This window comes from Bison bison, unplaced genomic scaffold, assembly GCF_000754665.1.
Source record: "Bison bison bison isolate TAMUID 2011002044 unplaced genomic scaffold, Bison_UMD1.0 scf7180017864473, whole genome shotgun sequence".
NCBI lineage: Eukaryota > Metazoa > Chordata > Mammalia > Artiodactyla > Bovidae > Bison > Bison bison.
In genome coordinates this window covers 5749116-5771656 of record NW_011495034.1, presented here as the reverse complement: position 1 = coordinate 5771656, position 22541 = coordinate 5749116, and the positions used below count along the sequence as shown (strand labels likewise).

General features: G+C 41.1%; 1 protein-coding gene across 3 annotated transcripts in view; it reads left to right on the top strand.

Annotated features, from left to right (window-relative positions):
- Positions 1-22541, top strand: part of TPD52L1 (tumor protein D52-like 1) — a 91922-nt gene that overhangs the window by 53400 nt on the left and 15981 nt on the right. For all 3 annotated transcript variants that reach the window (XM_010861773.1, XM_010861771.1, XM_010861772.1), the window contains exons 2-3: positions 7156-7271; positions 14968-15116. In XM_010861773.1, the coding sequence (XP_010860075.1) occupies positions 7156-7271; positions 14968-15116 (265 nt within the window). The remainder of the gene's footprint in view (positions 1-7155; positions 7272-14967; positions 15117-22541) is intronic.

The following is a 22541-nucleotide window of genomic DNA, read 5'->3' as shown; positions in this document are numbered from 1 at the left end:
TGCGGATGAGATGGCTGGATGGCATCACTGACTCGATGGACGTGAGTCTGAGTGAACTCCGGGAGTTGGTGATAGACAGGGAGGCCTGGCGTGCTGCGATTCAAGGGGCTGCAAAGAGTCGGACACGACTGAGCGACTGAACTGAACTGAACTGATACTTCAGTGAACAAAAAGAAGAGTTGATAGCTTGGTTTTCTATTCTAGGGTATTGGTTCAATAAGCATTCATTAAGCAACTCCTATACAAGAGGGTTTGGGAGATGAAAGCCCACCCTCGACTTTTTCCAGTGTTGGATGGTGGTGAGGCTGCATATGTTACAGCTACAGACTGTCATAGGCGACAGTCGGGGTTTATGTCTCACCCCTGCTCTCAAAGGCTGGAGATAGGTTACCCCCACCCAGTTCTGTCCTGCCTCAGGGCTCAGGCCTCGGTTTTAGGATGTGGCAGTGCAGAGGCCTCACTGTACTGCTGTTAGCATTTGAGGCCTCTGCCGAGACTACAAGGTGGTGCCTAAGAAACAATATTTTGGCTTCTTTGTGGAAGATTTAGTGAATCCTGTGGAAAGGATTCCAATGAATAAATTTGTTTTATAGCTTTAATTTCTGCCCTTCTCAAATTAATATGTATTAGGGGCTTTGTTCACTTAAAGATAATCATAAATCCAACAGGATTGAGATTAGCTCAGTTGTTTTTCCCTTAGGGAATAAGTGGAGATACTTTGAAGTTTTATGTTAAAAGAATGCCTAAAGCTATTTTTACCAAACATCCTAAAGAAAATGTGATTAAGTAATAAATATTGCAGTCTTAAATTTATTATTTAAAACGTGGTTAATTTTCATTTGAGCTATTTTATTGAATTCTTTTTTTAAGTCCTTAGGATAGTTGTGTGTTCTTTTTGAAAATATACACTATTCTTCTTTGTTAGGCTAAATTTGTTTATTTCTGAATATTGGTGCAAACACACACATACCAGCAAGACTATTTTGCTTTTTAAGAGAAATTCTGTAACTTTTCTGTATTTGCCAGCAATTCAGGATATGATCACTCAACTGAAATCACAGTTCATAGTCATTTTAACTCATAGCTGTCTATACTGTTTCAATCATATACATGAAGCCACAACCTAATCCACTGACTCTTGAGAGTCCCTTGGACAACAAAGAGATCCAACCAGCCCATCCTAAAGGAAATCAACCCTGAATATTCATTAGAAGGACTGATGCTGAAGTTGAAGCTCCAATACTTTGGCCACCTGATGCAAAGAGCTGACTCATTGGAAAAGACCCTGATGCTGGGAAAAATTGAGGGCAAAGGAGAAGGGGAAGGCAGAGGATGAGATGTTTGGATGGCATCACCAACTCAATGGACATGAGTTCGAGGAAACTCAGGGAGATAGTGATGGACAGAGAAGCCTGGCGTGTTACAGTTCATGGGGTCGCAAAGAGTCGGACATGACTTAGTGACTGAACAACAACAGCCATTCATTGGAGCATTTGACAAGGATGCATTAAAAGTGTGCTGATGCCAGTGGCTGATTTCATTTCAAGACTAGAGGGGAGATATTTTAATCCAGAGCTCACTCTTGATTTGTGTTTACCAACATTTTGTTTACTATTCTTCAAATGGCTATGAGATATAGAAGGGTTAGGAGTCAGACTAGCCTAAATTAGAGCCCAGTGACTTGTGACTGAGCCAGACTCCCAACCCAGGTCCTATGAGTGAGAGACCCCATTAGCAATGGCTGAGACCAGCCCACAATGACTTCTCAGTTGGATCTGGTTCAGTTTGTTGTCATTCAGCCCCATATGTGGGACTGACCCATCTGAGTCATTACTGGCCAGTGGTAGATACAATGAAAGCAGGAAGATGCTAGCATTGGACAGGTATTTAGAGACCTACCTGCTTCCCCAGGATGTCACCTCGCCAATGCAGAAGCATGAATCCTGCAGTAGAGTCAGACCTGTAGATATTTGTTACTTTTATTAAAACAAATCTGTATATTTTGTTGCATGTACTAAATGAAAGGAAATCAATCCCAAATATTCATTAGAAGGACTGATGCCAAAGCTCCAATACCTTTGTCATCTGATGTGAAGAGCGGACTCATTGGAAAAGACCCTGATGCTGGGAAGGATTGAAGACAGGAGGAGAAGGGGACAACAGAGGACTAGATGATTGGGTGGCATCACCGACTCAATGGACATGAGTTTGAGCAAACTCTGGGAGTTGGTGAAGAACGGGGAAGCCTGGCGTACTGTAGTCCATAGGGTCGCAAAGAGCTGGACATGACTGAGTGACTGAACAACAATTAAATGAAAGTAAAACGGTCATCTTTGTGTGCAAAGTACTCCACAGCAGGACCACAAGATTTATTCACACTACATCTTGGTGTACATACATGTGCTCCATTTTGTTTTTTAAACCTATCCCTGATCTATACCTGTATCCCTACCACCCTTGGGCTTTGGATAGTGTGGAAGAAGAAGTGGTTTAGTCCATTCCAGTACAATCATTTTTAAAGCCCCTTTAAGTAATACTCAATTTCTCAGTAAAAGTACCCTTGAGCTCAGAATTCTCCTTTTTTAGCCGCCCTTTCCCTTGTCCCAGCTATGGGGGTGGCTAGTATATGGAAGCAGGAAGCCCATGTAGTGCCTTGTATTCTGCACTGACTCTTTGGGCAGCTGGGACCATGAAGTCTTCTGCTGCTGCTGTTTCCTGCAGATATTGCTTGTGATCTTGTCTTCCTCACCTGAGTTTGGGCCCAATAGCCCTTCCAGGCTGATTCAGCCTCACTTTGGCACTCACTGGTGTCAGATCTCTCTACCTTCTCCATCCAGACCTCTGGCCAGAGCCAGGACCCTCCACTCCGGCTGCAGGACCCCCACCCCTGGCCAAGGTGGCAAGTTTCTCCCTAAGTACGACAGGTATTCTGGATCCCATGCGTGGTTACCTGACTGCAGAAGATTGAATTAGGAAACTAAACACCAGGGGTCAATCTGCCCCGCCACCCAGCACCTGACCAGTTTACAGAGATGTGGCTGCGTTCCAGGTTGGTATGGGACAATCTGAAACATTTATTTTTTCTAGACATCTCACCCCAAAATAAAAGGAGAGTGGGGGCAGTCTTCCTGTATCAGTCAGGGACCAGGAAAGAACTTGATGGATGGCATGCTCAGAAAAGGTGCCTGGTTTAAAAGGGTTTAATGAAGGAACTATTAGAAAGATAGGAAGGATTAAGGGAAACAAACAGGGGATGTTGTAGTTCTTCAGAATGACAGCAGCAGGAAATCAATACAGTCCCTAAGCTGGAGGAGAGGTCAGGGTTCTAGGAACTAGACGAGAGCTGAGCTGTAGAAGAAAACTGCCTGACAAAAGCTGTAGTCTTTGGTGGTGAAAAGCTGATTCAGTGTTTTGATATACTGAGCCACCTCATTGGAAGAGACCCTGATGCTGGGAAAGATTGAGAGCAGCAGGAGAAGGAGACAACAGAGGATGAGATGGTTGGATGGCATCACCGACTCAATGGACATGAGTTTGGGCACACTCTGGGAGACGAAGGGCGGGGAAGCCTGGCGTGCTGCAGTCCATGGGGTCACGCAGAGTCGGACACGACTGAGTGACTGAACAACAAATACTCCATTTAAAGTTATTATAAAAATATTGGCTGTGCTTTACAATATATCCTTGTATCTTATTTATTTCATATAGTACTTTGTCTCTCTTAATCCTCTACCCCTATGTTTTCCCTTGCCGATCCTTCTTCCCACTGGTAACCAACAGTTTGTTCTTTATGTCTGTGAGGCTGTTTCTGTTTTATTTGTTTATTTTTTTAGATTCTACATCAAAATGATAACAAACAGCATTTGTCTTTCTCTGTCTGACTTATTTCACTAAGCATAATACCCTCTGGGTCCATCCACCTGTTGCAATGTCTTCTTTATTCTTTCATTTGTTGAGGGACCCTTAGACTGCATCCATATCTTGGTTATTATAAATAATTATGCTATGAATATTGGGGTACATATATCTTTTCAAATCAGTGCTTTTGTTTTCTTTGGGTAAACATGCATAAGTGAAATTGATGGCTCATACAGTAAATTCTATTTTTGGCTTTTTGAAGAACCTCCATACTGGCTTTCTATAATGGCTGCACCAATTTACATTCCCACTAACAGTGCACAAAGATTCCCTTTTCTCCTCACCATCATTTGTTATTTGTGGTCTTTTTGACAATAGCCATTCTGACAAGCGTGAGGTGATACCTCATTCTTCATCTTATCCCTCCTTTCTTTCAAGATTTTCCCTTTTTTGTGTATCTTAAGAAATACTTTCTTACCTACTGCTGCTGCTTTTAAGTCACTTCAGTCGTGTCCGACTCTGTGCGACCCCATAGACAGCAGCCCACCTGGCTCCCCCGTCCCTGGGATTCTTAAGGCAAGAACACTGGAGTGGGTTGCCATTTCCTTCTCCAATGCATGAAAGTGAAAAGTGGAAGTGAAGCTGCTCAGTCGTGTTCGACTCTTCGAGACCCCGTGGACTGCAGCCCACCAGGCTCCTCTGTCCGTGGGATTTTCCAGGCAAGAGTACTGGAGTGGGGTGCCATTACCTTCTCTGCCTTTCTTACCTAGAAGTCCATAAATATGAAGTCCCATGTTGTCTTGTAAAATATTTATAATTTAATATTGGTGAATGGTGTGAAGGTGTCCCATTTTTTTTAAATATGGGTAACAAGTTATTCCAGTAGAATGTATTGTATGACCTCCCTTTATGTGGAGAAGTATAAATGCCAGCGCTGTCATAATTCATGTCATAAATAAAGCTTCCCTATATGTGTGTGCCTGTGTCCTATGCCCTAGAGAACAATGCATTTGTGTTGACCAGATGCTGACAAACTCCATAGGGAACCTCTTTATTTTTTTGCTAATAAAGCATTTTGCTCACATGACAAGTCAGAAGTCCCTCGACAATCTGTGGCACAATGGTGTCACTAAGAACCCAGGCACTTCCCACGCCCCTTACCAAGAGTCTGTGTGGTCATGATGTTTCCTCACTGCTGCAGCTGTTCTAGGCTTCATGTCTGTATATTTCCATTACCAAAGTCAAAAATAGTTTTTATTTAATACCTCTAATCTCAAGGTTTGTTTGTAATGATGCTTCCAGTGGAGGTGATGGAATTCCAGTTGAGCTATTTCAAATCCTAAAAGATGATGCTGTGAAAGTGCTGCAGTCAATATGCCAGCAACTTAGAAAACTCAGCAGTGGCCACAGGACTGGAAAAGGTCAGTTTTCATTCCAATCTCAAAGAAAGGCAATGCCAAAGAGTGTTCAAACAACCGCACAATTGCACTCATCTCACACGCTAGCAAAGTAATGCTCAAAATTCTCCAAGCCAGGCTTCAACAGTATGTGAACCGTGAACTTCCAGACGTTCAAGCTGGTTTTAGAAAAGGCAGAGGAACCAGAGATCAAATTGCCAACATCTGCTGGATCATCGAAAAAGCAAGAGAGTTCCAGAAAAACATCTACTTCTACTTTATTGACTATGCCAAGGCCTTTGACTGTGTGGATCACAACAAACTGTGCAAAATTCTTAAAGAAATGGGAATACCAGACCACCTTACCTGCTCCTCAGAAATCTGTATGCAGGTCAAGAAGCAACAGTTAGAACCAGACATGGAACAACAGACTGGTTCCAAATCGGGAAAGGAGTATGTCAAGGCTGTATATTGTTACTCTACTTATTTAATTTATATGCAGAGTGCATCATGCGAAATGCCAGGCTGGATGAAGCACAAGCTGGAATCAAGGTTGCTGGGAGAAATATCAATAACCTCAGATGTGCAGATGACACCATCCTTATGGCAGAAAGTGAAGAATAACTAAAGAGCTTCTTAATGAAATTGAAAGAGGAGAGTGAAAAGTTGGCTTAAAACTCAACATTCAGAAAACTAAGATCATGGCATCTGGTCCCATCACTTCATGGCAAATAGATAGGGAAACAGTGGAAACAGTGAGAGACATTGTTTTTGGATTCCAAAATCACTGCAGATGGTGATTGCAGCCATGAAATTAAAAGATGCTTGCTCTTTGAAAGAAAAGCTATGACCAACCTAGACAGCATATTAAAAAGCAGAGACGTTATTTTGCCAACAAAGGTCCATCTAGTCAATGGTTTTTCCAGTGGTCATGTATGGATGTGACAGTTGGACTATAAAGAAAGCTGAGCGCCGAAGAATTGATGCTTTTGAACTGTGGTGTTGGAAAAGACTCTTGAGAGACCCTTGGACTACAAGGAGATCCAACCAGTCCATCCTAAAGGAAATCAGTCATAAGTATCCATTGGAAGGACCGATGCTGAAGCTGAAACTCCAATACTTTGGCCACCTGATGGGAAGAACGGCCTCATCGGAAAAGACCCTGATGCTGGGAAAGATTGAAGGCAGGAGGAGAAGGTGATGACAGAAGGTGAAATGGTTGGATGGCATCTCCAGCTCGATGGACATGAGTTTGAGCAAGCTCCAGAAGTTGGTGATGGACAGGGAAGCCTGGCATGCTGCAGTCCACGGAGTCGCAAAGCGTCGGACATGACTAAGGACTGAACTGAACTGAACTGATCTCAATGTTCTTTTGGATCACCTGAGGATGTCATGAATTCTTGGGGGAGGCTCTATTGGTCTGTCCATTCTGTGCTGAGGGTCAAGGCAGGTGATTTGCCTTGTAGATCCCTGTGGGGATGAAGGGTATTTATTTCTAGTTCACCTTACTCTTAGGGTGTAGCCCTGTGGGGACGTAGATTTATGGAGGGGTCTCTTCATAAAATCCTCTCCCTCAATAGTCCTGGGCTTTGTCCCCAGTCATCTGCATCCCATGGGACAGTGGAAACCGAGGCTGGGATTCATCTCGGTGGCAAATGTAGAACTAATGAAAACTCGTTTATATCTATAGCTTCCCACTTTCACTTAACTTTGGGCGATTCTTAGTATTCTTCACTTTCTTGGCAGCTCATTACACATTTAGAATGATTTTCTTCTGGAATTTTTAGTTGTTTTTCAGAGAGAGGGTCAATCAGAGTATCTAGTCTTTCAGACTGTGGAACTAGAATTTGGCTAAATTCATTCTTTAAATGACAGTATATTTTACCAATCTTGCCTAAAGGTTTGTTGGAGACCGAACCACTGCAAGGAAGAGATGAAGATGCAATAGCCAGTGCTGACTCCCCTAGCATGCTCTCCGAGGAAGAAAAAGAAGAGTTAAAGGCAGAACTAGTTCAGGTATGCTTAGTGATCTTCTTGTTGCTATGCCTATCTCCGGATTCTCAGAATTATTGTTAGTCTGATGTTGGGTTGGCCAAAAAGTTTGTTTGAGTTTTTCTGTAAGGTTTTATGAAATGGTGGTCCATTTATATGGACCAATATATTGGAACATTTATATGGACCAATAAAAGGTCCATATTACAGTAATGTTGTCTTTCATTTAATAAGATTGAATAGGTGTTGAATTGTAAGATAATTCATTTTCTATGGTATTTTGTAATGCTAATGGTCCATTGCCCAATGGTGACCATAGCTTTAAGTTAAGCTTCACCTTCCCCTCACCCCACTTCATTCATCCCAGACTCTCCAAGCTCTAAGGTTCTGAAGTGTTCACGATAGCTCTTAATAATACTGAAGACATTTCAGGTGCTTTCACAAGACACACCCTAAAATAACTTCATGCTCAAATAAAAGAGCAGCTTGTTCTTCTAGTGCAGCAGAGATTATTTTAGTAAGGACAGTGCCTCGGATCAAATGGCTAGTTCTTTAGCTGGGTCTGTCTGTGGCCACTGATCCAGAACCACCTTGTTGACTTCACATTGGCCACACCTGCCAGGGTTCATGGACCAGTCAGCCTTGACAGAGAACGTCCTAGCTCCACATTTTCTTAAGGCCTGGAATCCTGGATCATGACTTGTTTGTGTCAGTTTTGGTGTCCAAAAGTTATATTCTACAGACCAGTGTTAGCTAACTGATTCTAAGCCAAAATTTAACTCCTTCACTGCTACCGTCCAAGTTTAAGTTCGTACACAATCTCTGTAACAGACCAAGTTTTATAAAATGACTTGATTTTTCTTTCGGCAGTTACTGATAGACAGATAGGTAGATGGACAGACGGATGGATACACACATACATACATCTATGTTTTGTGCACCTGCATTCTATATTTTCTAAACTTTCAACAATGATCATGTATTACTTTGATAATCGAGAAACAGTAAGCCTTGGTTCTCAGTGGTTGCCCCCATGAATATAAAAACCCAAGGTTTTCACACATTTTTGTCTCATTTGGCCACATTAACGATCCTCCAGTGTGTCTCACTCCTAAGACTTTTTGAGCCTGACTTCTGAAAGTAACATCAGACTCCCTGTTACTTGTTCATGTTATCAGGATTGATGTTTTCATCCCTTACGATGCATTAGCCTCCATGCCTCCTGTCTCTCATTTCTGGATTCCTCAGGAGTGAAGAAGCACTGCATCTCGCTAAGGGCAGCAGTGTGACTTCTGGGGGCACTGCGCACAGCTCTTTGCTCCTGCGCAGCAAAAAGCAAAGAAAGTAATCTGCTATTTTTCCTTTTCACATTCCCATTTCTTCTCCCTCCACCTCAGGCCACCAATGCTTTATGCTCACTCTTTTCTTAAACCCGCTTTTTCTGCCCTTATATAGTGCCTGCCCTTCACACACACACACAAATTAGGTTCTTTCAGACCACACATGCATTCAGATGACCTCAGATGCTAGGGTTTAATTGTATCAAGGACATCTCAGCGGTCTCACCGCTGGCCCTATGAAGAACTGAGATGTCTTGTAAACAGCTCAGCTTATCTACCTCAGTTCTCCAGAGATATTTTTCCAGGACCCCTGCCCACAAGCAGCTCCTCTCTGTTTGAGGGACGATCCCACTGGGTCTGTTAGCCACGTGGGTGGACACCTCACAGATCAGCCTGTTAGATTGCTTTCGAGTCAGGCAATCAGTTGTGGCCATGATCCAAGGCAAGAGCTTTGTGTAGAAGGACGTCTTATGTCTGACTGCTTTGCTTAAAGGAGTCGCAGGGTGTGCCGGGCACCCAGTCTCCCCTTCTGTACACTGCCCTCCCTTGAATTCTCCTACTGTCTGTCAGCTGTGCTGGATCCACCCTGCTCCATTTCCCCCACACCCTGGTCTGCTTTTACCTTACGCTGTTTTGTAGCCCATATTCCAAGAGGATACCTTTAGACTTCAGGGTGAATCTGTAACTGCATTCACTCACACAACCAGCATATTGTTCTTTTACCAAGTGCTGGCTGCAGGAAGACCTGTCCTTGAGAAGAGAGACGTAAGCAAACACTGTCCAATAGGCTACTACATCTTAGATGGAAGTCTGCATTTTAAAAGAGGAATCTGTTCAGTCCTGAGTTTGTTATTGTGGTCATGCAATATGCGTTTTTTTAAAAGTTCCTTCAGCTTTCCTCTGCTGCTGCTAAGGTGCTTGGTCCTTCTGAGGAAGCTAAGGCCATTTTGGGGTGAGGCTCTCACTTCATCCGGCAACTAGCACTGTGCCTGGCAGCCCCCTCCTAGCTAACTCGCCTGCACCCTGGCCTCCATCTTGGAGCTCGCCTGCACCCACTCGGCCCTCATTCCGCACGACAATGAGGTGACAGTCTGGAGGATAAGATCAATGCCTTCATTAATGCAGCTGGTGTACATGTGTTCACTGATTCATGTCAGTATATGGCAAAAACCACTACAATATTGTAAAGTAATTAGCCTCCAATTAAAATAAATTAATTAATTAAAAAGAAAAAAAAAAAAAAGCAGCTGGTGTAAATGTTGAGCCTTTCTGGCCAGGCTTGTTTGCAAAGGCTTTGGCCGGTGTCAACATCGGGAACCTCCTCTGGGGCTGGCGGACCTGTCCCGGTCACCACTGCTGCCCCAGCTGAGGAGAAGAAAGTAGAAGCAAAGACAGCAGAATCTGAAGAGTCTGATGATGACATGGGCTCTGGTCTTTTTTCACTAAGCCTCTTTAGTAACACATTCAATAAAAAGCTGAGCTCTAAAAAAAGAAAAAAAAGTTCCTTCAACGCAACACCAGTATCACTTCTGACCTGATGCAGTGGTTTGTGTACACATGGAGGGTGTGCAGTTAACATTTCTAATGAACTTGATTCAGAGCACCAACAAATGTATGTATTTGTAAATTCCAGAAGTAGAATATGGGTTTGTTTTTTTTTTTTAAACAAATCTTGTCCATATATAAAGAAATACTATTTGTTTTAAGTATTTGTTCTCATTAGTCCTCTTACCAGCTGCTCCTAACATCTTTTCTGAGTTCTTTACACATCTATTCTGTGGGGTTCTTTTTTTTTCCTAGCTCTCTTTTTAAATAAACTTGCTCATTAGTTCTGTGCTACTAACATCCCACTCCCACTTTCATTTTGCGAAGCTGCATTTGATGCTCAGTATTCTATAATGTGGCTTGGGTTTTGAAAAGGATGAAGTGTTGGCCTGATAACTGTAAATTTATGATTATATAATAATCAAGTACTGCCAATGTCGCCTCGATAAAATGACTCAAGAAAAATAGGCATTAATAGGAGTAGGAAAATTACCAGACAGCGTTACTAAGTAGACAAGCCTCTTTTGGCTGTTCCTTCTTGGCGTGTGGTTTCCCAAGGAAAGCACACAGTGCCCTCAAGCCACCTGTCTCAGGCTGACAAATAAGTGTCCTGGGCTTTTCCTTCCTTTCCCAGTTTTTTCCTTCAAGTCTTTATTTCTTTCTGGACTGAACTGGTGAACAATTAAAGCCTTCATAACCAATAGCATCTTACTGTAGCACCCCTCTGTGTTAATCGGGGTTCTCCAGAGAAGTAGAACCAATAGGATGTATATACAAAGAGAGTTATTCTAAGGAGTCAGCTAATGTGATTCTGTGTCCAGTCAGCAAGCTGGACACCCAGGGGAGTCAATGGTGCAGCTCAGTCTAAAGGTCTGGGAAGAGCTGATGTTTTAGTTTGAAGCTGAAGGCAAGAAAAAACAAAAAAGCCAAACAACAACAAGACAAAACAATGTTCCAGCTCAAAAGCAGTCAGGCAAATAGAATTCCCTTTTACTCAAGGAAGGGTCAGCCTTTTTATTTAAGTCACCAACCGATTGGGTGAGGCCCACCAGCTTTGGGAGAGCAATCTGCTTTACCCAGTCTGTCAGTTTAAATGTTAATCACATGCATAATCACCCTCAAAGACACAGCCAGAATAATGTTTGACCAAGTGTCTTGCTAACCCATGGCCTGTCATACTCTCCCAGATAGTATCTGCATTTTAATTTTAGTTCTTCTTTACTCTTAGCCAGGGCAGGAGAAGAAGCATGACTTGAAGCAGTATGAACAAGAGACCAAAGGCTCTTACTCCTAAACATCATACTGATAATTAATGGTTTAAAAAGCTATTTCTTTCTCTGTATTTGTGACATATTTTATGTAATATGGCCGAATAAATAGAAAAGTAAGTCTTCAGTCTTCTAATGTAAATTTTATTTTGAGGCTAACTCATTAGTTCATTTGTATTTTTGCATTTTTATTGTAATAAATTGATATAAAATTAACTATTTTAAATTGAATCATTCAATGGCATTTAGTACTCTTATAATGTTGTGTAACACCGCTTCTGTCTAGTTCCAGAACATTTTCATCATCTCAAAAAGGAATCCGTTACCTGCTAAGCAGTTGCTTCCCATTTACCCTTCTTTTCTGTAGCCATGAGCCAGCATTCTGTCTCTGGATTCAGCTATTCTAGGTGTTTCATATAAATGGAATCACACAATATGTGACATTCTGTGTCTGATTCCTTTCATTTAGCCAAATGTTTTTGAGGTTCATGTGTGTTGTAGCTTATATCAGTACTTCATCTATTTTTGTGACTAAATAATATTCCATTTTATGTATATACTACAATTTATTTATCCATTCATCCTTTGATGAGTATTTGGATTGTTTTCGTCTTTTGGCTATTGTGAATAGTTCTGTTATGAACATGTGTATACATGTATTTGTTTGAGTATCTATTCTCAATTCTTTGGGGAATATAGTAGAAATGGGAATGCTGGGTCATATGATAATTCCACCTTTAACTTTTTGAGAAACTGCTGGACTATTTTCCACAGTGACTGAACCATTTTTATTTCCACCAGCAATGTACAAGGGTTTCAATTTCTCCACATCCTCGCCAACACTTAAATTCCTATTCATTCATATATATGTAACCAAGTTTAAATATCTAATCTTGTACATAAATATTTATCCTACAAGGAGATCTCCTAGGGGAATCAAGAAACCAAAGAACCAGACTATTAGTTTCTAACGAAGACATGATTAATTTAAAATTAACAGGCAAAGGATATCTTAAATACTTCAATTAATGATTTACCTGCACTCCAGCTCATTCCAAAATGAATTTGATATGGGTTACAATGTAGAATTTCTATACTACCTGCATCAGAGTATCTGGGGGTACTTGTTAAATAATATATATAGACACACACACACACACACAGAAGTCGCTCAGTCGTGTCCAACTCTTTGCGACCCCATGGATTGTAGCCCACCAGGCTCCTCGGTCCATGGGATTTTCCAGGCATGAATACTGGAGTGGGTTGCCATTTCCTTCTCCAATATACATAGACAGGCCTCACCAAATTTGAGACATCAGAATCTCAGGGCCTTAAAAGGGGCCTCCTTCTGGAATATTCATTTTAAATGTGCTCTCTGAGTGACTTTTATATAAACTGAAATTGATGTAACTAGGCCAAAAATTCTCATTAGTCCAATAAGGGATTGAATCTCACCAGGATCATCATTTAAAGTATTTGTGATTAAAGGACTTTCTGCTGTGTCAGGACTCTGTGCTCTGCAGAAAGAGATGAGATTGACCATTTTCAGTCTTGCATGTTAATATAATTTAAGAATTATCTTTTAATTTTACCTTTTGGGATTTTCTTAATAACTATTTTGGCATATATTATACTTAGATCACTGATATATAAATGAAAGCATTAAGAAGTGTGAGTCTAACATTTTATTGAAATAGTGAGACTTTCATTATAGTACCTGCCATTAGTCTGCATAGAGTAACTGAGTTCATATTTTCATCATTAGAAGTCTTTTCTCTACAAATACCTTTTAACATATGCTTCAATTTTTAAATGATTAGATGTGGGATTTAATATTTCTTTAGGATGATGTTTGATGAATTGGTCACTTCAGTATTTCTATCACTTTTTTGGGACCATGGATTTCATTAGAAATCTTATGAATCCTTTACCCATTCCTCCCAACTCCCCAAAACTAATGAATATCCTACTGTCCCCCATAATTTTGAATAAATTTCTGAGATTCCATAGATAAAAGGATGAGAATACCAAGATGTTTAAACCTCTCTCTTCTTCTCTACATCTTTAATTTTTCTCTGCAAGTTAAAAAATTTCTCATTACCCTTGTTACACATTGGAAAAAGCAGTAATACCTAATATATCTATAAAACCAGATTCCTAGTTATTTCAGTCACTCAAACATATTATTTATTCAAAAGAAAGAAGAAAAAAAATCTTTCTATGCTGAATAAAAAGCTGATCTGAAGCCCAAGTATTTTCTATGGTAAGAGAGCTAGAGATACAACCTTGAGAAATCTTAGGCAACGGACTAAATGCAGGTGAGCTCGTTGACTAAGATGAAAATATGGAATATAACATGAGAGCAAAAGGATAGAAGGATCTGATTTTAAAATGATAGTGTGTTCTCATTGAATGGAGAGACTAAAAACATAGTCCCCCTTGGCCACCCCTGAATATACTCCTTTTGGAGTAATGAGTATACAGCTGCATACCGAAGACTCTTGATTGTCAAGAAGCTATAGCTTGGAGACTTCTCTGGTGGTCCAGACTCTGTGCTTCCAACACAAGGGGTATGAGTTCGATCTGTGGTAGGAGAACTAAGATCCCATATGGCACTTGGCATGGCCAAAGAAAAAAGAAAAAATGAAAACATAGGATGCTACTAACTATAACATGTCATGGAAGGTGGAATTCATTTTAGAAAGACTTCAGGAAAATTTCCACGAACATACAAAAACGTTTCACAACTGTAAAAAAAAAAAAAAAAAGGATAATGTTAGACTACTAGGACATTTTGCTGATATTAAAACCTCGAAGATAGTGTTCTTTTCTACTAGAACATTTCAGATGGTTGATTCAGTATTTCTGCCTGTTTTAAGTGATTTTTTGTGAATACAAAGGTTTACAACACTATTTTTGCAAAAGTAGATGTCATTGTTGAGTTGTTTTTCTAGCAGCTATGTCTCTGGTGACCCAAGGAACACATTTGCAAGATGATTGACAGGGTTAGTGATGCTGTTTGTGGTCAGGAGTAGAGTGACACTTGGAATGTAAATGAAACTTAGCTGCTTCGTTTTTTTTTTTTTAAAGTAAGGAGTAAAATGCCAGCTTGGCAAAACCACAATGTATGCTTAGGTGTGGATGGCAAAAAAATAACGCTGACTAATGGCACTTGAAAAGAAGTTATTAGATATAGACTACACAATCAATTTCCTGTTCAAAAATTATACCTACATATAATTTTAGAAAAACATTTGGATGATTGAAAACCAGAAACTCTAAGCAGTGTCTATTTCCTAGTAGATTACACATGGTTTTTATTGTCTTTGTATTTTGCTGTGAATTTTTTACAAGGAGTAGTGTTTACATTTAGAACCATTCAAACTAAAAAATCTACTTTCATTTAAAAATATTAGACTTCTCTACAGGATGTGTTTGCTAAGGCCTTGCATAGGGCTGTGTAAACAAGAGGGTGCCCAGGGTGCTTTGGATCACTGAGAGCTTCCGCCCTTGAATGTTTCACCTGGTCTGACATTTTTCCCCCATCATTTTCCCTCCTGCTTGTAGCTGGAAGACGAAATTACAACCTTAAGACAAGTTTTATCAGCAAAAGAAAGGCATCTTGTGGAGATAAAACAAAAACTCGGCATGAACCTGATGAATGAATTAAAACAGAACTTTAGCAGAGGCTGGCATGACGTGCAGACAACCACTGCGTAAGTATATTTTTTTTCTTAAAAAGTAATCACTCAGCCTGCTGTCTTGCCTCTTCTATATTTTTTTTCCTTCAAGGCTTATTTTGTACTGGTGTCCAGGGAAAATATTTTCTCTAGAAGTAAAATATATAGAAATATGAATGGTCATTAGTATGTTGCATGATACAGGCTCTGCAAAGTAGCTTCATGAAATAAAACTTTGTTCACCAAAACTCTGTTTTCACTTAGACTACTTTTATGGAGTTGTACAGTTTTAAATTCTTTCTCTTCAATATACATATTTTTTTAACATTTGTTAAATATATACTTTAGGCTTATGTTTTTCCATAAAATTCTAAATCCTTTGAATACGTGGCACTCACTACATATTTTGAATTTCTATTAAAAATGATTGACAGTTTTAAAAACTGTAGACTTTTTGACCATTAACGTAAAGAGAAAAACCTGTATCTTTCATATTTTGGGGATGTGCTTTTTATCCCTGTTACTCTATAGAATATGTATGTGTATATTGGCCTCTGCCTCAGTTCCCGGCACAAAGCTCCCAAAATTCATATAATTTCTTAAGTGATAAGAGCACTAGGAGCATCTTTTGTTCTCATGTTTGCACTTTTACCCTGATTCCTGACACAGAGTTCCTAAATCCTTTGGGATTTCCAGGGTAACAGGCGTATCCTTGGTTCTAATAAGATGACTCTTGGCGGACTCCTGGAGGAGAGCCGGTCACAAGAAAGACCAAGGCATGATTAGAAGCTGTCAGTCCCATGCCCCCATTCTCTATGGAGAGAAAAGGACCTGGAAATGGTCTATCATGCCTATGATGAAACTCCATAAAAATCTCAGAAATATGGCATTTGGAAAGCTTTGGGGTTGCTGAACCCATGGAAGTGCCAGGCAGGTGGGTCCCAGGAGAAAGCATGGAAAGCAGGTATTTCCATGGGAACATGGGGATGGGTTCCCATCCCCACATGCCTCTTTCATCGGGCTGTTCATCTGTATCTTTTATCATATAATTTTTACAATAAATCGGTATAACCTAGCAAGTAATCTGTTTTCTTAAGTTCTATGAGCCACTCTCGCAAATTAATTGAACTTGGGGAGGAGGTTGTAGGAACCTCTGATTTGTAGCCCCTTGGACTTCCCTGGTGGCTCAGACAGTACCTGCAATTCAATTCCTTGGTCAGGAAGATCCCCTGGAGAAGGGCATGGCAACCCAGTCCAGTATTCTTGCCTGGAGAATTCCATGAACAGAGGAGCCTTGTGGGCTACAGTCCATGGGGTCACAAAGAGTCAGACATGACTGAGTGACTAACACTTTGGTCAGGAGCACTGGTGATAATCTGGACTCTCGATTTGCATCTGAAGTGGGGTGAGTAGGGAGCACTCTTGTGGGACTGAGCCTTTAACCTGTGGGATCTGATGTGATCTCCAGGTAGTGTCAGAATTAAATTGTAGGAGACTCAGCCGGTGTTACAGAACCTCTTGATATGAGAAACTCCTCCACACAAACACATCTGGTATCAAAAGTGTCCTGAGTGTGCTGGTAAGTGTGAGACTACAGGAGAAACACTGCAGAAGCAAGTTTTTCTTTCGTAGACCAGCAGAAATGTTTGCAGTTTTGCTATTATCTTCTTGTCTGATATTAGGCAAAGTATAGAATAACTTTGTGGAGAAGGCAATGGCACCCCACTCCAGTACTCTTGCCTGGAAAATCCCATGGACGGAGGAGCCTGGTAGGCTGCAGACCATGGGGTCTCGAAGAGTTGGACACGACTGAGCGACTTCACTTTCACTTTTCCCTTTCATGCATTGGAGAAGGAAATGGTAACCCACTCCAGTGTTCTCGCCTGGAGAATCCCAGGGATGGGGGAGCCTGGTGGGCTGCCGTCTATGGGGTCGCATAGAGTCAGACACGACTGAAGTGACTTAGCAGCAGCAGCAGCAGAATAACTTTGAATATTCTACAGTCTTGCTTTTATGGGGTTACTTGTTAAAATTACACAAAATAATGAACTATTGTGGTACTTTTCTAATGATTTAAAATATTTTGCTTGCCAGGTGGTCTTGTACCAAAGGGAAGAAGGTGCCCAAATCATAATGTGATTTTTCTTCCTTTTGTGTGTTGAGGGGTGGGGCCTGATGGAGAAACCATAGAGGCTTCCTATCTTTGACCCCAGATTCCACCATCAAGAAATTTTTGACCTTGTGTTATGCTTTTTCTTCCCTACTATTACCCTTTGGAACTTAAAGATATTACATTCCTAGTATCTGAGTGGGAAACAGTTTTTCTCTTTGCTGATTCTTCTCTCCCAAGCACAGAGGGGCTTCCATGAAATGAGATCATATTAGTACGTATCATAGGTAGTGAGGATTCAGTGAGTCCAGAACAGCATCTGGCACTTTGTATGCTGTTTGCTGTTGTAGGAAGCAGGTCTGGTGGGGAGATCCAAGAATTCTGTTTTGGCTTCACAGACTTAGAGAAGGAACCATGGTTGCCAGGGAAGGGGGGAAGAATGGGGGGCAGGGATGGCTAGGGAGTTTGGGATGGACAGGTCTACTGCTATATTTTAAATGGATAACCAACAAGGATCTGCTGTATAGCACATGGAATTCTGCTCACTGTTTTGTGGCAGCCTGGATGGGAGGGGAGTTTGGGGGAGAATGGATACATGTATACGGCTAAATCCCTTCACTGTTCATCTGAAACTATCACAACATTGTTAATCAGCTATACTCCAATAGAAGGGCTTCCCTGGTGGCTCAGTCAGTAAAGAATCTGGTGGAAATGCAGGAAACCACCTGCAATGCAGGAGACCTGGGTTCAGTCCCTGGTCAGGAAGATCCCCTGGAGAAGGGAATGGCAACCCACTCCAGTATTCTTGCCTGGGAAATCCCATGGACGGAGGTGCCTGCTGGGCTACAGTCCATAGGGTCGCAAAGAGTCGGACACACCTTAGCAGCCAAGGCAAAGTAAAATGTTGAAAAAAATTCTGTTTGAGCTGTGCTTAGTCTGAGATGCCCAACAGACCAACAAGTTGCTGCAAGGGGGTGACTCAGAGGAAAAATCAGGGCTAGAGATGGACATGAGAGTTATCTACATACTGATGCAGTGAAAGCTACAGGACTAGAATAGATTTCCTAAGAGATTAATTAATAAATACAGATGATTATGGTCTCACTAACCTTTAGGAATGTTGCGAACTTTCCTTTGTAAAGAAGAATAAATCTCTTTTTTAAGAGGGAGGCCTGAGTCTATCAGCAACATAATTTCAGGAGATCATTTTCTCTCACCCTTTTTTCTTGACTGCTAAGGGAAGGAATGATGCTAAAGCTGAAACTCCAGTACTTTGGCCACCTCATGTGAAAAATTGACTCATTGGAAAAGACTCTGATGCTGGGAGGGATTGGGGGCAGGAGGAGAAGGGGATGACAGAGGATGAGATGGCTGGATGGCATCACCGATTCGATGGACATGAGTGTGAGTGAACTCTGGGAATTGGTGATAGACAGGGAGGCCTGGCGTGCTTCAATTCATGGGGTCGCAAAGAATCGGACACGACTGAGCGGCTGAACTGAACTGAACTGAAGGGAAGGGAAAAGTCCTATGTTGGGACAAGGGGTAGGCTGTGATCATAGAATCTATTTTTCCCCTGGATATTTTTAATGGTGAAATAAATTATTGTTTGTTAAATAATTTGCATCCATTAAAATTCTACTTTTCCAAAAAAATTAATTACATGGAAAAGTGCTAGCTAACATAATATTCAGTGAAAACGCATCTCACTTATAAAATATATATATGTAGAAAAAAGACTGAAAGGAAACCAATATATTAACTGGGATTAACTGTGAGTGATGGATATGTGTGTAAAATTCATTATTTTTTCCATTCACCCATCTTTCCTTTTTTTTTTTCTCCCTTAAATATTTAAATTCCTGCTATTAATGTACATCACACAGATTTTAGAACAATATCTATGCATCATGTGGTGAAAATTTTGATGTGAGGGAGTGATGAACTGGGCTAGGGTTAGCTAGGATAGAATTAGATTTCAAAGCACTAAAAAGAATTTTAGGTGTCAAGGCACTCACTACAGGTATTCCAGAGGCAATACTTTGCATGCTGATTAAACAGTCATGACCTATTTAGTTTGATTTATAATGAAATGAAAACCTCTGATATGTTAATGAAAGATTTTGCATATTTTAGTTTGTGGTAGGATTCATATTGGAATGAAACCAGATGACTAGGAATAACTACACAGCAGATTAAAATTATCTCCCTTTTAGAAAGATAACCATACAGTATTAGGTCAAGACATCATCTGTGTCCCAGGGCTTGCTGTTGCTGTTGTTTTTGTCATAGTTTTTTGGGTGCCTTGATTTCAGAGACTCTAAGAACACACACAAAAAGTCCCCCTACCCTCTTCTTTTTTCTTCTCTGAAGCTCTGTAATGTTTCTAGGCTTTAAGGAGGCACAGGGGAGGTGGGTGGCCTTGGGGTGAAGAGGTGGGAGACCATTGGAGGAGAAATTGAATCTCTTCTGGAGATAGAAGGAAAAGTAATTTGAAAACCTGATGTCATGGTGGGCTATTCAAACCCATGTGCTTCATTTTAGTGAGTGTTTGGCCTTTGCTAACCCGTGAAATTGCCCCAACAATAAACCCTTCTGAGTTGTATTAGACCAAATGGTAGTCTACAAAGGGGAGAAGGTCATGGAATGGAATTTCAACTATTCCATCTTTTTGGAAGCTTAATAAATTCACCCTATATACAGAGGAGTAAAACTCTAACATTCAGCTTTTAAAAAAAATGCATAGTGCTTGAAAATTGAAGCTTGGTATACAATTTATTTACTCTTTGATTTTGTGCTTCTAAGACTTCCAGCCTATTGTGGTCAGTAAAGATTATTATATCTTATTTATGAGGAATTGTTGTGGCACCATTAGGTTCAGAAGTGCCAGTGAAGATTAAAGACCTAATTTTAAAAGCCCATCTCTCTCATGGTTGTTCATTCTTACTGGCCTCATCATACAAGGTAGAACATAGGTTCTCCTTTTCGAGATTCAAGTGGTAAATCTGTGATTTGGTGTTGTGTTTGGGGAACCTTTGGAAGAGAAGAAGTCTAAAAAGTTTTTGTGTCTGTGGTGAAGTGCTGCATATGCAATTGTTAAAGTAATGCTCTCTTTTAAATTCCATAATAGGAAATAGATTTGGGCTATAAAGATATTTTATCTTCTTGTAAAAAGACTGTTGAATTACAATTTTTTTTCTACCTGCATGTAGAAAAATGCTTTAGGTCAGAACACTTTAGAGGATGACATGCTTTCTCCTTTTGATTATTAACACTGATTTTCAAATCACTAGGACATGAAGAGAGGAAGAGCCCTCTGTCAGTATGCTGGCCAAAGAGCTCACCTGTTCTAATGGTTAAAGGTTACCCAGTCCTTAAAATGTAAAGATACACACACAGATACAATGGAGTATTATTCAACCATGAGAAAAGGAAATCCTGTTGTTTGCAATAATATGGGTGGACCTTGAGGGCACTATGCTAAGTGGAGTCAGAGAAGGATAGAATCTGCATAGTATCACTTATATGTGGAATCTAAAAAAAAAGTCAGACTCTTGGAAACAGAGAATGCAAGAGTGGTTTCTGGAGGTGGTGGGTATGGGTGAAATAGGGAGAGGTTTCTAAGAGTACAAACTATCACTTATAAGTTGAATAAGGTTTGAGGAGCTAATGTATAATATAATGACCATAGTTGAAAACACTATTGTATAAATGAAATTTGCTAAGAGAGTAGAACTTAACGTTCTCCTCAATATATACATGTGCATGCATGCTTAGTTGCTTAGACTTGTCCTACTCTTTGTGACCCCCATGGACTGTAGCCTGCCAGGCGTCTTTGTCTATGGCGTTTTCTAGGCAAGAATACTAGTGTGGATTGCCATTTCCTTCTCCAGAGGATCTTCCCGACCCAGGGACGGCGTAACCTGCATCTCTTGCGTCTCCTGCATTGCAGGCAGATTCTTTACCTTCTGAACTACCAAGGCAGCCCATATTCCCCCAAAGCGGGTGTTTGCTGGAGTTGCTTCAGAGCACGCAAGGACAAATTTCCCTCACTCATTTTAAGGTCACCACGGCTCTTCTCTGAAGGGGAAAGTTCACGCTGCAAAGTCCTGACTTTGCACCTTGTGCCTGAAGTCAGGGAATCCAGCTGGACTCTGTTTCCTCCCTTTGGCCTCAGGGGGCTCTTGCTCTGGTTGATTTCAGCCGCTGGGGATACAGAGATGATGAACAAGATGTGGTCCCCACCCTCAGGAAGTTCAGATAAGTCACAGAGAGGGATTCAAAAACCCTAATTGCAGCACAAAGGAACAATGTTTGGAAAGAGCTATGCGGAGGGGATTATGGGAACCCTGAGGAGAGGCACGCAACACCGATGTCTTAGAGCAAATACTCTCGAGTTTTCTGCCCCCCAGTGCATAACTGACAGCAACCTGAGGATATCTTAACATTTTGACTTTTATTTAAGGAAGAGGTATTAGTCTCCTGCTCTGTCAATTATGAAACTCAGCAATGGTGTAATTCACATTTAGCTTAAAATAAGAGATGCTAGTAATCTAAAATGTTAAATACTGCTTCCTTTTAAATTAGAAGGTTGTCAGGTCAATCAGAAGGTTAGCATTTAAGTTGTTTTTCATCATTTGAATATTATTGAACATATTTTTATGCAGTAGAGTTGAAAACAGTTTTAAGTGTTAGTAGTATAAACTATTGGAGAAGGCAATGGCACCCCACTCCAGTACTCTTGCCTGGCAAATCCCATGGACGGAGGAGCCTGGTAGGCTGCAGTCCATGGGGTCGCTAGGAGTCGGACACGACTGAACGACTTCAATTTCACTTTTTACTTTCATGCGTTGGAGAAGGAAATGGCAACCCACTCCAGTATTCTTGCCTGGAGAATCCCAGGGACAGGGGAGCCTGGTGGGCTGCCGTCTCTGGGGTCGCAGAGTCAGATACGACTGAAGCGGCTTAGCAGCAGCAGCAGCAGCAGCAGCAGCAGTATAAACTATGTAGGCTTCCCAGGTGGCGTAGTGGTAAAGAATCCAATCCACCTGCCAGTGTAGGAGACACAAGAGACGTGGGTTTGATCCCTGGGTCAGGACGATCCCCTGGAGAAGGAAATGGCAATCCATTCCAGTATTCTTGCCTGGAGAAACCTATGGACAGAGGAACCTGGCAGGCTGCAGTCCTTGGGGTTGCCAGAGAGTTGGGCGCGACTGAGCACAGCACAAACTATGTACAGAATTTCATGGCACAGTGAAGGGAGGAAAATGCAACTATGCTGACTTCCTTGGGGGTTATCAGTGGCCTGACAGAAGGGCCCTTTTTCAAGATGCAGGCTCCTAGCATCTGGA